At 41.6% G+C, this 14332-nt stretch overlaps 2 protein-coding genes across 4 annotated transcripts in view; both read left to right on the forward strand.

Annotated features, from left to right (window-relative positions):
* Nucleotides 1-78: 78 nt before the first annotated feature.
* lactb (lactamase, beta) lies at nucleotides 79-7861 on the forward strand. 2 transcript variants are annotated; one of them, XM_061678125.1, is made up of 6 exons: nucleotides 79-511; nucleotides 617-683; nucleotides 1901-2091; nucleotides 2181-2499; nucleotides 4096-4261; nucleotides 4708-7861. In XM_061678125.1, exons 1-6 carry the CDS (start codon nucleotides 170-172, stop codon nucleotides 5228-5230), a joined length of 1608 nt encoding a protein of 535 aa, XP_061534109.1. In that variant the 5' UTR covers nucleotides 79-169; the 3' UTR covers nucleotides 5231-7861. The 2 variants fall into 2 exon arrangements, with proteins under 2 accessions (XP_061534109.1, XP_061534108.1); XM_061678124.1 differs by having other exon boundaries at nucleotides 79-683.
* A 3760-nt stretch (nucleotides 7862-11621) lies between these two features.
* tmem266 (transmembrane protein 266) overlaps nucleotides 11622-14332 on the forward strand; it is a 31367-nt gene continuing 28656 nt past the window's right edge. For both annotated transcript variants that reach the window (XM_061678127.1, XM_061678128.1), the window contains exon 1: nucleotides 11622-12013. The gene's annotated coding sequence lies outside the window, so the exon portion shown is untranslated. The remainder of the gene's footprint in view (nucleotides 12014-14332) is intronic.

Below are 14332 nucleotides of genomic sequence, written 5' to 3' on the forward strand. Positions count from 1 at the left end.
CCCACATTTGCATGGCTGCGTCGCTCGACGTTTTCAGGATCGGTGCTCGATTCATCACGTCTGCTTCGCCATGACAGGCACATCGGAAGTGAGTTTTTAACGTTTAGCGTCACGTCGAAGCAAGTGTTTTTAACCTAGAAAATTAAAAAAGACGTTTTATTCGTTGAAAATGTACCGCTTGTTGGTGCCACACGGTTTATGTGCCAAATGCACAATGCTGCCCTCGCGAGTTTCCACTCTGTGGATGTCACTAGCCCGCGGACGAGCTAGGCTGTCCGACGAACGGAATGTTTGGAACCAAAGCCGATGCTCCGTGAGCGGGTCCACCAAGACCTTTTCAAAAAACTATAACAAGTTTTCCTTGGTGTGGGTGTGCGGGGCCGGTGTGGGGCTCGCCTTGGTTTTTGGACTCCAATATCACGCGCGGCGAGAAAACACGGCGATAGAGCCACAGAAACGTCGATACGATGCTGCAGTCAAAGCCAGCAGAGTCTCGGTGGAGCGAATACAGGTAGGCGCGCAGGTATGCAGGCAGGAATGCGCAATTAAACCGGTCCCACCAGTCTGGCTCGCCTGCTGCAGCTATGCCGTTTATGTGGGTTTCTTCTCTTGGAAGGCTGAGGTCGGAGCTCCCGGCCTGGTGGTGGGGGTATCTGTAGATGGAGTTCCTGTCTGGTGTGAAGGTTCGTTCATTGTCTTAATGTGGCACAACTGTATGAGGTGGCAAAAATAACGTTGACCACTCACATTCACCAAAAAAAAACACGCACTCTCCAAAGAAACTCACCCAATCATCCAAGAAACTCACCAAGAAAAAAACTCATTCAAACAAAAGTCTTACTGATTAACGAAAACTGACATACACAAAAAACATACACTTTGGGTGTGAGGTGGGGTAAACCCTAAACTGGTCGCCAGCCAATCGCAGGGCACATAAACAAACAACCATTCGCACTCACGTTCACACCCATGGGCAATTTATAGTCTTCAATCAACCTACTTCTATTCACCACATCACCATCATACTAAAACAATCACACACTCACACCTAAAAGCAACCTCTTTTCTGTGTGAGACCTTTTTTTCCGCAGAGTCAAAACTTGTGCATGTCAGCAAGGAAGAGTCAAAAAATTGTGTGTGAAATGAAGATGAAAACGGAAGCATCTCAAATCAAATGCTGATTGGCTACCATGCAATAAATCTTTCCCCCAATCTGTTGCACAACATATCATAACACTCTCCTAATTCCCTGCAAATATGCTCCATGTGGCCACAAGACAAAAACAAAAAATCTGTGCTTCTCGTTATTAGGGTCACAGGAAAGCTGGAGCCTATCCCAGCTGACTTTGTGCGAGAATCGAGGTACACCCTGGACTGGTCACCTGTCAAATCGCAGGGCACATATAGACAAACAAGCATTCAAACTCACATTCACGCTATGGAAAATTGTGAGTCGTTGATGAACCTAACGTGCATCTTTTTGGAAAGCTGGGAGGAAGCCGTATAATAGGGAGAATAATCAAACACTGATATTCAAACCTAGCGCCACGCTACACAAGAATAAAGTCATAGAAGAAAAAAAACATTTTAATTGAAATCATAAAATGAAGTAAAATCGTGACATCAAAAGTAAAATTTCCTGTCTATGAGAAATAATTACACATTGCTCACTGAAATTGCCTCTTTTGTTGGGTGTTTTATCTTAAGAAATACAACTTTATTTTCATGTGGCCCTATTACACTTTTTATGCGCTCAGCTTCGCGAGCATGATACAGTATACAGTATGTGTATTTCTTTGCTCGTCTTAGTAAGCTTTGTAGAATTGTTTTGTCTCTGTTTCGTTAACCATTTTATTGTGTCCAATCCACTTGACACTTTCAAATGATTGATGGAATTCAGGGGTCGGTTATGCCGATTTGGAGAATCGTCTACCGTGTGCCCCGGAAACTGTGATGCGAATCGCCAGCATCAGTAAGTCGCTCACGTCTGCGGCGGCTGCACGTCTGTGTGAGGAAGGGAAACTCGATCTTGATGCACCCGTCCAGAAATACGTACCAGAGTTTTCTCAAAAGCAGTTTGATGGACAGAATGTAAGTCACCTGAAGTCACACAAATCTATTAATTTTTCCATCTTCAGCAGTCCAAAAAGCAAAATCATGATCTTTTAATCTATTTTTAGGTCACAATAACACCTCGCATGATTCTCTCCCACCTCAGCGGTATACGGCATTACGAGAAGGACCCAAATAAAGTGAGGGAGGACAAGGAGAAAGCCAAGCGACTTTTGAAGCCATCAGTGAAGGAAAAAAAGGAGGACAAGAGCATGTGTGAAAATAAAGATGAGTCCACTAAAGAGCAGAATATCCAATCCGAAGAAGCTTCCTGGGGCAAGAAAAAAAATGAGTTTGAGCATAAAGAATACTACTTGATGGACAATTTTGAAAGTGTCACTCAGGCTTTGGGCCTCTTTAAGGATGACCCACTAATTTTTAAACCAGGTAACATGTAATGTTTGCTCATTGCTTCAGTAAGATGTGGTTGTAGTTTTGGTAATTTAACACTTACAAACCCCAATTCCAATGAAGTTGATGTTGTGTAAAACCTAAATTAAACATAGAATAATTTGCAATTCCTTTTCAACCTATAATCAATTGAATACATTACAAAGACATTTAATATTCAAACAAATGTTTGTTGTTTTTTTCTGCTAATATTCTCTCATTTTGAATTTGATCCCTGCAACACGTTCCAAAAAAGCTGGGAAACGAAAGACGGGTAAAGTTGAGCAATACTAAAAAAAAAAATCCAGTTTGCAACATTCCACAGGTGAACAGGTTAATTGGAAACAGGGGAGTGTCATGGTTGCATCTAATTGTTCACAAGCAAGTATGGGGCGAGGTTCACTACTGTGTGAACGAATAGTCCAACAGTTTAAGAACGTTTCTTAATGTACAATTGCAAGGAATTTGGGGATTTTATCATCAACTGTCCATGTCATCAAAAAATTCAGAGAATCTGGTGAAATCTATGCAGGTGAGCGACAAGGCCGAAAACCAGTATTGAATGCTCGTGACCTTTGAGCCCTCAGACGGCACTGCATTAAAAATCTGTATCATTGTGTAAAGGATATTCCCACGTGGGCTCAGGAACACTTCAGAAAACCATTGTCAGTTAACACAGTTGGTTGCTACATCTACAAATGAAAGTTAAAACTCTGCCATGCAAAGGGAAAGCCATATATCAAGGAAACACTGCCAGATTCTCTGGCCCTGAGCTCTTCTGAGATGGAGTGGCACAAAGTAGAAAAGTGTGCTGTGGTCTGAAGAGTCCACATTTCAAATATTTTTGGGAAATCATGGATGTCGTGTGCTCCAGGCCAAAGACAAAAAGGACCATCCGGATTGTTAGCGCAAAGTTCAAAAGCCAGCATCTGTGATGATATGGGGGTGTGTTAGTGCCCATGGCATGGCTAACTATGGCACACAACTAAGGCACTATTACCGTTGAAAGGTACTATACATAGAGGTTTTGAAGCAACATGCTGCCATCCAAGCAAAAGCTTTTTCAGGGACGTCCCTGCTTATGCAAGACAATGCAAAGCCCCGTTCTGCATGTGTTATAACAGCATGGCTTTGTAGTAAAAGACTGTGAGTACTTGATTGGCCTGCCAGCAGTCCAGACCTGTCTCCCATTGAAAATGTGTGTTGCATTATGAAGCACAAAATACAACAACGGAGACCCTGCACTGTCGAGCAACTGAAGTTGTACATCAAGCAAAAATGGGAAAGAATTCCACCTACAAAGCTTTAACAATTAGTGTGCTCAGTTCCCAAAAGCATATTGAGTTGAAAAGTGATTTAACACAGTGGTAAACATGCCCCTGGCCCAGCTTTTTTGGAACGTGTTGCAGCCATCAAATGAGTGAATATTAGTAACCAAAAAAAAAAAAAAGTTTGAACATTACATCTTGTCTTTGTAGTGAATTGAATTGAATATAGGTTTTTTAAAAAAAAAACTGAGGTGGTTATATTTTACGCAATGTCTCAACTTAATTGGAATTTGTTTGTAAATCACTACACTTCCTTTTCTTGCAGGCACAACATTCCTGTACTCCACCCACGCCTACACCCTCCTTAGTGCTGTCATAGAGAAGGCTGCTGGCCAACGCTTCCTGGATGTCATGACAAACCTCTTCCGGGAACTTGGAATGCTCAATACTGTGCCTGATCAGAATGAACCAATCATTTACCATCGCTCCAGGTAATGAAATTTCAGGATACACTGTATGGACAAAAGCATTCTGACATTCTGTTAATTAATTATTCAATCAGGGTTTGGTAAGACCACTGAATCTTCATTTTTCCTCTTACCAAGACATTTTCTATGGAACTTGGAAGGAACTGTTTGCATGACTGAGCTGCAGTGCACAAATCAAGGTCCATAAATGTATGTTTGGATGAGTTTGCTGTGGAAGCACTTGAAAACTCCATCGAAAATTCTTAGGATGAGCTAGGTCAAACATCTAACAAGGTCAGACATCACCAACAGACAACTGGGTCTGCAACGTATCCCTCGCGTTAAACAGGAATTCCATGTATCTCAAAATCTTTTGTCCTTGTGTATGTCCATGGGTGTCTAAATTCTCCTACTTGATTCTTGAAAGGCTGTTTTGACTGCATGTGCTAAAGAATGGTTGTCCTCCACAGATATTATCATCTGAGCAAGCGAGGACGGGTAGTGAACTGCCCGTACGTAGACAACTCGTACAAGTGGGCAGGCGGCGGCTTCCTTTCCACGGTAAAGGACCTGCTGCTCTTTGGTAACGTTCTACTCTACAGTTACCAGATGGCCCACGTAAAGGACACTGCAGGGCTGCTGCCCGGCTTCCTCAAACCCCAAACTGCCGTGGAGTTATGGACAGCGGCGGACAAGACGGAAGCCAGCTGGGACAAGGATGGACGGTACGGCCAAGGCTGGCTGGTCGTGGACAAACAGCAGAAATACGGGCAGTGCAGAAAGCGCCGGCACTATGTGTCGCACACAGGAGGCGCTGTGGGGGCAAGCAGTGTCCTGTTGGTGTTGCCCAGTGAGGAGATTGAGCAGCGGCAGGGACAGAATGTCCTACCGCAGGGGGTGGTGGTCACCATTATCACCAACATGCAGTCGGTGGGACTCAACAGCACAGCCCTGAAAATTGCACACGAGTTTGACAAAGCCAGAAGCGCGTAAGTTGTTTCCAGAAAACGTGACTGATTTGAGTTTTGATGTAGCTTTTAAAGTGTGTTGTTAAAAAGGAGATACTTAAAGCTGTATTTTTATATCAAACTAATTAATTTCTTGCTTTAGACTGCAATACCTCACTGTTTGTAATACAAAAAGTCTAGTGTCAAACAAATCCATGTAATTATGAATTTTTGCCTTGAACAAATATTTCTTAATTTTATAATGAAAAGGAATTCATTATCATATTTAATGAACTTGTTTTGGTCAAAGATTATTTGACATTTGATTATTGCATGACTTTTCAAATATAATTTCCTTGGTGAGGTTGAATGGTCATTGCATTACAGATACCGTAAGATAAGCTTTCATTAGTAGAAATCAAGACACAGAGATGTTTATACGACATCAAACAAAGAAGAACACACTGCAAAAAAATGCATTCCGTCCAGTTTTTTACACTCTTTTAAAACTGACTGTATTGGATCAGTTGTTGCCCTTTTTTGATTTTGCTATAATTATGAAGTCTTAAGTCATCTTTTTAATCATGACGTGGGATTGAAAAATATACAGTATTGTGTAATGTTTAAATTGTTTAGTTTTGGGAAAACATGGAAAATGTTTCTCTTTCAGTCCACTAGATGGTGTTAACCACTAGAAATGCCAAAAATGATGGGAGCGCAAGATTAATACCTGATACCAAAAACAAAAAGTGCTATGTAGGAAGAAAATTGTGAGTTGTTTATACTTGAGCGATTGTCAGCATATTTTTAATTGCGTTCCAATTTTTTTGTATCAGTTCACCCTCTGTTATAGTGGGGCAAGTTTGAGTGATGGAAATTGAATTTCACAAACAAAACAAGTGTGCTTATGTTTTGCCTCACTCCAAAAATCTCACAATAGTCATATTATTTCAAATCATTTAGTAGGGATCATTGCTTGTATTTACAGAATGCACCCATTTCACCATCATTTGACATAAAAGTTATTTTTATTCAGCGTCACACATGCAGCAGGTTGAAAATGTACTTACTCTTTTGACATGTACTATAAAGCTTTGTAACTACTTTCAGACAAAGCCCATAGATTGAAATGTGATTTATTTGTAGTCCAGTGAAACCTCTAAAGTTGGCTACACTTCAGAATTCGACCAACATTTTTAGGAAAAATATGCCCCCAAAGTCACTCTAAAATCCAGCTTTCTATCAACATGAGGTCATGTAAAACTTTCTGATTTTAGTTTCACTGCGCATCAAATCCACATGTTTTGCTTATTCTTTTGTGTGATGGCAAAGTGGGGAAACATAATGATGTACGTAAATGTGGGAAAGCAAGCAGTACGTCCATCTCTGTCTGGCTTCTACGTACAATATAGCTAATTCAACAATACAATTAAAGGAACAGAATGTACATCAGAAAGCTGCATTTAGTCTTTATGAGAACAGACTCACCACCTATCACTCGTCATCAAACTTAAAGTTCAGAGCACCGTTAACAGCAGTGAACTACTTACATTAGGGTTAAACCCTTTTCTTTACAGTTGATAAAGGTTTTATGGTGGTGAAAGTTTGACCATAGAACACATGAATTCTATTTCCATTATTTGTTAGGGGAGAACATTATTATCTAAATCTAAACAAATTGGAGCGTCTCGGAACTGACTGTTCGACCTTAGAGAAGCCACTATTATACCAAACTGTCTACTCCCAGCTCATATTTCCACGTGCATCAACAAAAACTGGTCAAGTCAGCTCTTCTACTCTTCATGTGGTGTCCACAATATCCACCATTCAAAAATATCTCACCATGTGGGTGTCACAAGAGGGCATCAATGTGAACTTGTCATACTCTTGGTTTTACTTTCCAGTATTCTATCTGACTCCTCTGTTGCTTGGCTTTCAGCATCCTGTACGTGGACACAAGTTACGTCAAGATCAAGTTTAGAACACTCAATAATGCTGTTTTTAAATGCCTTCCTCCCATCTTTCATGTACAGTACTTACTTATGTGTAAAGTAGACAATAACAGCGAAGACCACTAAGATGAGGAGGGCAACAAGGACCAGTGCAAGAATTAAACCGGCCTGCTCCTTGTCAGAGGTGCCGATGAGGAGTTGGAACTGCTCGCATCGGCTCCCTTTGTAGTAGTCATTGCACCTAAAAGTAGCAGTCTCTCAGCATGCAGTCTAAACATGGTACAGCATCAACATTAGACATGTTTTCATACTTACACACAGGAGAGCGCTTCCATTGAGGCAAGTTTATAGCACGTGCCCCCATTCATACAATAGGCAGCGTCCTGCCCATCACATGGCACTCCGTGTTCTATACAGAGAAAGCAACGTGTAAGAAAAGGTTGCTTGCTAAAAAGGGAATGTTTTCAGGTCGACTTATTTTTACCTGCCATCATCTGAAAGGTTGCTCTTATTTTGATCTTTTCACCTAGAATAGTTAACAGTTCAGGTGAATTCAAGGAGAAAATGGACTACATGGAGGCTTATATCTGAACACCTTTCAAATTGAAAATGAATTTGAACTTTTCAGCTTCAACATTTCAAGTTGCATCCGATGTGATACAGTGAACAACACAGAAAAAAAAAAAAATGCTGTGGAAATAATTGAAAAACAACTGACTATACGTTTTTCTTCAATAGGTTTTAATTATTTGTTTGTACAAAAATACATATAACTAAAAAGAGACTAGTTAAGGAATATCTACCAGTTGTCCTTACCTGCCTGTGAAATTCCAACTTTTGGTAGCTACAGTGACTTCCCAACGTGACTCATAGTGCTGCCCTAAAATGATTGCGGTGCTTTCACCTGGACCTTTAAGGAAAGGTGTCACATGGGCGTGCTCCTGCCTCCATCGAGAAATATGTTGGCAATGCAGTTTGTCCACATTGCCTGTGAAAATGGCGATACTACCTCGCTGTAGGTGCATTTGTCAGTTTGTCTGTCATGTCAGCAGTGGAATCGCAGCAGCCGGTGACCATCACTGTGATTGATGATGATGAAGGTGGCTTGTGTGCGATCAAATGTTCTCATACCAACTGAAAGGTGGCTCTTTGCCCTGCCATCACAGGCTCAGGATGGGTGAGGCAATCACTTGTGCTTGTCTGCGTGGTGACATTCAAATGAATGGTTGGTATTTACAGAAGGCATGAATGGAATCGTGGGAACTCGAGTCAAGAAGCACTGCGGACTGCTTCCTTCAAAGAAGTTATTAGTGCTTTGTGCTCAGGACCGTTAGTTGACTCATCAGCTGGAGAGTTGTCTTCATTGTTTGCAGCTTTCTTAATGGAAAACCATGTCGCACTGCAGGCTTGGCCAAGGCCCAATTCTGAAAACACAGTAAACGCATTTGTACTTCCTCTGTAATTATTTAATAGTTGTGTGTCAACTACAAATGGCGTTAGTTTCACTTGACAAGTGAGGGCGAGAGGTTTACCTACACAGTATCACACAGAATACTTTTGAATACAGTGAAATTATGTAACTTAATGAATTTGTATTTTTATATACATGCATAAATTTGGGGGTGGGGGGGGTTCATGAATTGTGTGTTTTTATAACAGTGGTCAAAGATCACAACATAGGTTGAACTTGTTCTTCTTTTCAATTTTGATCAAGTGATGCTATTTTTTTCATCATAGATTGTATATGTCATTAAAAGACAGTTAACTTCATTTCATATGAGCTGACCTGATTGAAAACACAATTGATTTGTGGCTTGTGGTACATATTCAATATCATAAGTAATGGATGTCTGGTGGGTTACATTGTGGTTGCTTACAATCATACTTGTCTAATTTAATACACTCATACAATCTTGTGATGGATTCTTGTATGTGATTATATGTACTATCCAGGATTTAAACTGACATAAAAATAAAAAACAGTGAATCAGTGGACAACTGGTTAGCACATCCACCTCACAGTTCTGAGGACTTGGGTTCAAATCCGGCCTCGCCTGTGTGGAGTTTGCATGTTCTCCCTGTGCCTGCGTGGGTTTTCTCCGGGTACTCCGGTTTCCTGACACACTCCAAAAACATGCATGGGAGGTTAACTAAAGACTAAATTTCCTGTAGGTGTGAATGTGAGTGTGAATGGTTGTTTGTTTATATGTGGCCTGCGATTGGCTGGCAAACAGTTCAGGGTGTACCCCGCCTCTCGCCCAGAGTCAGCTGGGTTAGGCTCCAGCACGCCCACATTTTTGGAAAATGGATGGATAAAAAAAACATTGCTTACAGGTGAGGAGGTGATTATTGCTGCAGAGAGAGAGAGCGAGGGAAAAGCTAGGCACAAAGCACCACCCGAGTTCCAAAAAGGAACTGCAGGGCATGGACCATGATAATAGCGTTCAACTGTTTTTCACCATTTCCCCAATTTTGGGGGGATATGGCTAAAATAGGACCCATTGATGCTCTTGGGCCCCTGCCATGCGTCGTCTCTCCCCCACTACGTAAGACCTTGAGTGCCCACTTTTGCATTAGCAGTTATCCGGCGAAAGTGCAACGTGCAGTTAGCTAGCTAGCTATACCTACACCCGGAAAATGTATCTTTCCTTTGGATACTCCTCTGGAGTGGCTGCTTCAGAGCGCCTCATTGTCGGCCATGAGTGCATGCACATCATGGAGAGAAGGCAGCGGATCGAGGGGGTGGGAGTCCAATGTGACCGCCAGCATGTGGACAGGGACTTGGCTCTGGCATGGCTGCTTTAGTGCGCCTCGCGATGTGGAAAAATCCCAAAATGACCTGGTGGGATATATTCCAGCCACCGGAGGCTTTAAGCAGATATATTTTTGCGGCTCAAATATGTCGTCACGTGTAGGCATAAGAAAGATGCTCGATGAAGTCGTTTGCGAGCGAAGAGAGCGGGTTTATTTTTCACGATTTTGAAGCCTCATTTTACAAAGGTGTGTGGCCTTTTTTTTTTTTTTTTTTTTTTTTTTTTTTAATCACTCAAATTCTGTGGTGTGTCAAAAGACAGACGTTTATTTTCACTTCACAGGAACATTCAAATAAATTCGGATATATAAACCTGTCAGTTTTCCTCTAAAATGTCACGGTCATAAAAACTACAAATGCTTTGCCCCGGTCTCTCCTGCTGTAGGGCTCCACCAATTCCCTGAATTGGAAGGAAGCACTACGTCCTGTTTTGTGAAATGCGGAAGTTGGTTGTACATAACCCCTACTACTGCAGCATACTGAGTCCGTTGTGAAGCTCTTCGTCATGTGTGTCTGTGTTTGTATTATACTGCCCCAATGGTGGCCAAGGCACACACACCAGAAGGAGCACAATGTGGGGGTGGAACAGATTAATGGCAATTTTATTGCTTTCAATGGGGAAAGATGATTTGTGATATGAGCTTGGTCACTGAACAAATTAAACTAGTCAAAACACAACTGTATTGGTCAAAGATAGCAGGCAGTCTAAAACGCGTTACGTAAAAAAGCTTAACGTTGCTTAATGCCTGAAAACTACGGTCAATCTTTACCAAAATTAATGTGGCCGTCTCTGCTTATTTTTTTAATCGTGGAAAATATCAGAACGATCGCCCCAATGTTTTGGATTTTATGGACTTAAAAGCGTTTTCCCCTCAATACACACTCAGACGCGCTAAACAGAAAAAGCTTAACATTGCTTATTGAGGACAACTCTCGTCCATAAAAACCATCATAATAGTGCTACTGTCTACATCATTTCAGCGGCGGAGCGGGAAATAAGTAGAGATGTCCACATACATTTTGGTGACGATTGATTTCAGATGTCTGAAATTAAGCGACGTTGAGCTTTTTTACGCTTACGTTAAGCGTTTTAGACTGCCCTCCATGAACGTTTGTTGTGAAAATAACTTGTCGTGTTGCTAGCATGCAAGCAGCTAAAATGTGTAGCCCTTTTTTGCTCCAGTAACTCACTCCTGTCTACTTACGGTTTTGTTTTGCTTTTGTTTTTGTTGTTTTTTCTGCTGTATTGAAAAGAAATATTGCAGGCATTGGTCCTATCAGTGATTTTGCATACATAACATGTTTGGATAATTAATCTGGACTGAGCTCAGGCCAAACATTCAGCTGGTTTTCCGTTTTGTTTTGTTTAAATGTCTCCTTTTTTTTTTTACCTTTTGGGTGCACGGATGTTTTGTTATCGCGAGGAAGCTGAAGGAAGTGAAAAGAAGCGGCAGTGTTTTTCTACGTCGACGCTTCCAGAGAGCCCTAAGTAATGTCTACTGTGTTTTCTATACCTGAACAAAAATCATTTGTATGTTTTTTTTAAAAATAATATGTATATATTTTTTGTTTGTATGTTTGGTTTATTTTATTTTCATTTTGATTTTTTTTCCATTTACGCTGCCACGACCTTGTTTCCTCGTCGACGTCGTCACTCGCTGGACTCTCGCCTCAGCATTTGGACAGCTCCCGTTCGTGAGCCTCTTCGTACACATGGAGCCCCCGGTGTGAACGTGAGGAGGGGCTGGAACCCCCCTCTCCACACAAAAAAAAAACAACGTTTACCCTCACACGATGGGACCATCTCCCCGGACTCGGTGACGCCGTCGCCCGCTGCCGAAGCATGGTGCCCTCGTGCCGGAGGACGAGGTCTGTTTGTCGCGCTCTGTCCCCGGAAAGGCGACGCTGGTGCTCGGCGGATTTCTCAGCCCAATCAAGCCAAGATCCGAGATCTTCTCATTGTGATCTTCATCATCAGCGAGGAGGAAGATGTGCCCGTCGTCACTGCGAGGGCAAATGAGTCACGACCAGACTTTACACTATGTAGAGCAAGGAAACGCAGGAGGTTAGTGCGCACATTTGTTTGCTTCGTTTATTCCGTCCTTGTGTCGGTTGAATCACGAAGAAGGCGAATCCCACCGAGGGGCCTCCGAGCACAGTTTATGTCGGCCTCGCTTGACATGATTGCAAATGCATTTGATGAGGATGAGCCTGTGCAGAAATAGACCAAGGCTCGTTGGCTGCAAACGAGACGGTGAATACATTGCAGCCTTTGTTGACAACCATCTCCATGGTGGAGCGCTTCTAGGTACAAGTGGAAGAAAGAAAAATGTGAAAGTTGGTTCTGTCTTTAATATCCCTGACAATCCCAGTGGATCACCTTGAGGGTGAACTGTATATACACGTGGGAATAGACTTGAATAGGGCAACAATATTAGACGTCTCTGTAACATCCATTGGAGGGGGGAAACTAAACATAAGCCCACAAAACATCAATACAACCCAATATACAAAGGCAAATAGTGTATCATTAGAGAGGAATGGTATAGAAAATGCAAGGCAGCGGTACAACTCAAATATAATATTGAAATGTAACTCATTTTAGCAATATATACATGTGCTAAACATGTTTAATCGGTATTATGGTTAAATTGGGAGATGTCCAGCAGCACGGTGTGTTAGTGGTTCGCACATCTGCCTTCTGAGATTTGGACTTGAAATCTCCACTCCGGCCTAATTATGTGGATTTTGCAAGTGCTCCCCGTGCTTGCGTGGGTTTTCTCTGGGTGCTCTCCTTTCTTCCACATTCCACAATTGAGGACTCTTAAATTGTCCATACATGTAAATATGAGTGTGAATGCTTGTTCGTCTTTTGTTATTGCGATTTGCTGGCGACGAGTCCAGCATGTACCCTGCCTCTTGCCCAAAGTCAGCTGGGATAAACTACTCACCCATGACCTTAACGAGGATTAGATCTCTGGATATCTGTTAAAAAATCCCCTGGAAAGCAGCTATACAAAATACAAGCAAGCAATAAGTTAAACACTATGCACATGCAACTATTGTATAGTGCATCCTACGCTAAGAGCAATGAGAAGTACAGTAGTACCACATTCTGTGCAGAAACTGTATCAATTTATTCATGCATATACATGAATGATGCATCTTTTGCATTCATTATAAATACATATATAACACATTATGACAAGAAACAGCATTGAAATGTATGCCCTACCATGTTTTAAAATATTTAGAATATCTTTCTCCAGATATTGTAGCTATTTCCTATGAAACGAAAGGAAAAGTTGAAAGAATGAGTTTTCTTAGTTGTAACAATGGTTCTTGATCATTTGTACTGTTGGACAGCCTGTTTATCCCCCTTTGTAGGAAACATGCATTTGTGGGATGAGCAGCACAACAGATGTAAAATGTGCCAAATCTTGACTGCCTACGCTAAACAGTTTATTCTTGAGTTGCTATTGACTGTTATTTGATGGGCTGTATTCTGATCCCTAACAAGGGAGGGAAAAAATACCCTACAGGGAGCCCAAGCACCACTAGTGGTACTCGTACCACACGTCGATAATCACTGGACTAATACAAATATATTAAGATGGTTATAGCTATATCCACCCATTTTCTATCTATATTATACTAGTTTTTTTTTTTTTTTGTCATTTTCAAATGTACACCATTTGCAAATGTGATTTATAAAATAACAGCAACAACAAAATAGATACATCTCACTGGTACGCTATTTTTAGAACAAGCCCGTGGTAGAATCAGAATCATCTTTACTGGCCACAAATGTGGTCCTGTGGTCTTTGGGGGCTACAATGTTTGTAATCCCTAGTATAAACAAACAACTGTTCACATTCACACCTATAGACAATTTCGAGTCAAGTTCCATGAACCTTACATGCATATTTTTGGAACGAGGGAGGAAGCCGGAGTACCTGGAGAAAACTCACGCAAGTGCGGGGAGATTCGTACCCCAAACCTCACAACTGTGGGGCAGAGGTATAGTCCCGGGCACTAGTCCATCATGATGCCCGGGTATAACTAATACATGAAATGTAAATAAATCTGTGTATTGGCACAGTGCTCCATGTCAACACGATGACAATTATGCATCTACCTATCTGGTTGACTTTGCAATGTACTTGATTTTCCGGCCTCTTCCATGCAAAGTGGCTTGTCACTTGACTGACTTCAATGGGCTTCTGTCCCGCGGCACAAGGAGCGAGCTAGCATTCCTCGGTACTTGCTATGCAAGAGGTGTGGTGTTCCTCAGCCCCACAGATTCACAGAGCGAAGCGTATTTTAAGGGAGATTTGAAATCCATTACAGTTTAGTGCTCCCTGGGAAAATAGTTAAACAGAGC

This window comes from Phycodurus eques, chromosome 5 (genome assembly GCF_024500275.1).
Source record: "Phycodurus eques isolate BA_2022a chromosome 5, UOR_Pequ_1.1, whole genome shotgun sequence".
In the NCBI taxonomy this organism is placed as follows: domain Eukaryota; kingdom Metazoa; phylum Chordata; class Actinopteri; order Syngnathiformes; family Syngnathidae; genus Phycodurus; species Phycodurus eques.

Coding starts and splice junctions, on each gene's coding strand:
- lactb (XM_061678124.1), top strand. CDS start 170: ATGTACCGCTTGTTGGTGCCACACGGTTTATGTGCCAAATGCACAATG. Junction 2,500..4,095: donor CCCACTAATTTTTAAACCAG/GTAACATGTAAT, acceptor CTTTTCTTGCAG/GCACAACATTCCTGTACTCC. Junction 4,262..4,707: donor ATCATTTACCATCGCTCCAG/GTAATGAAATTT, acceptor TGTCCTCCACAG/ATATTATCATCTGAGCAAGC.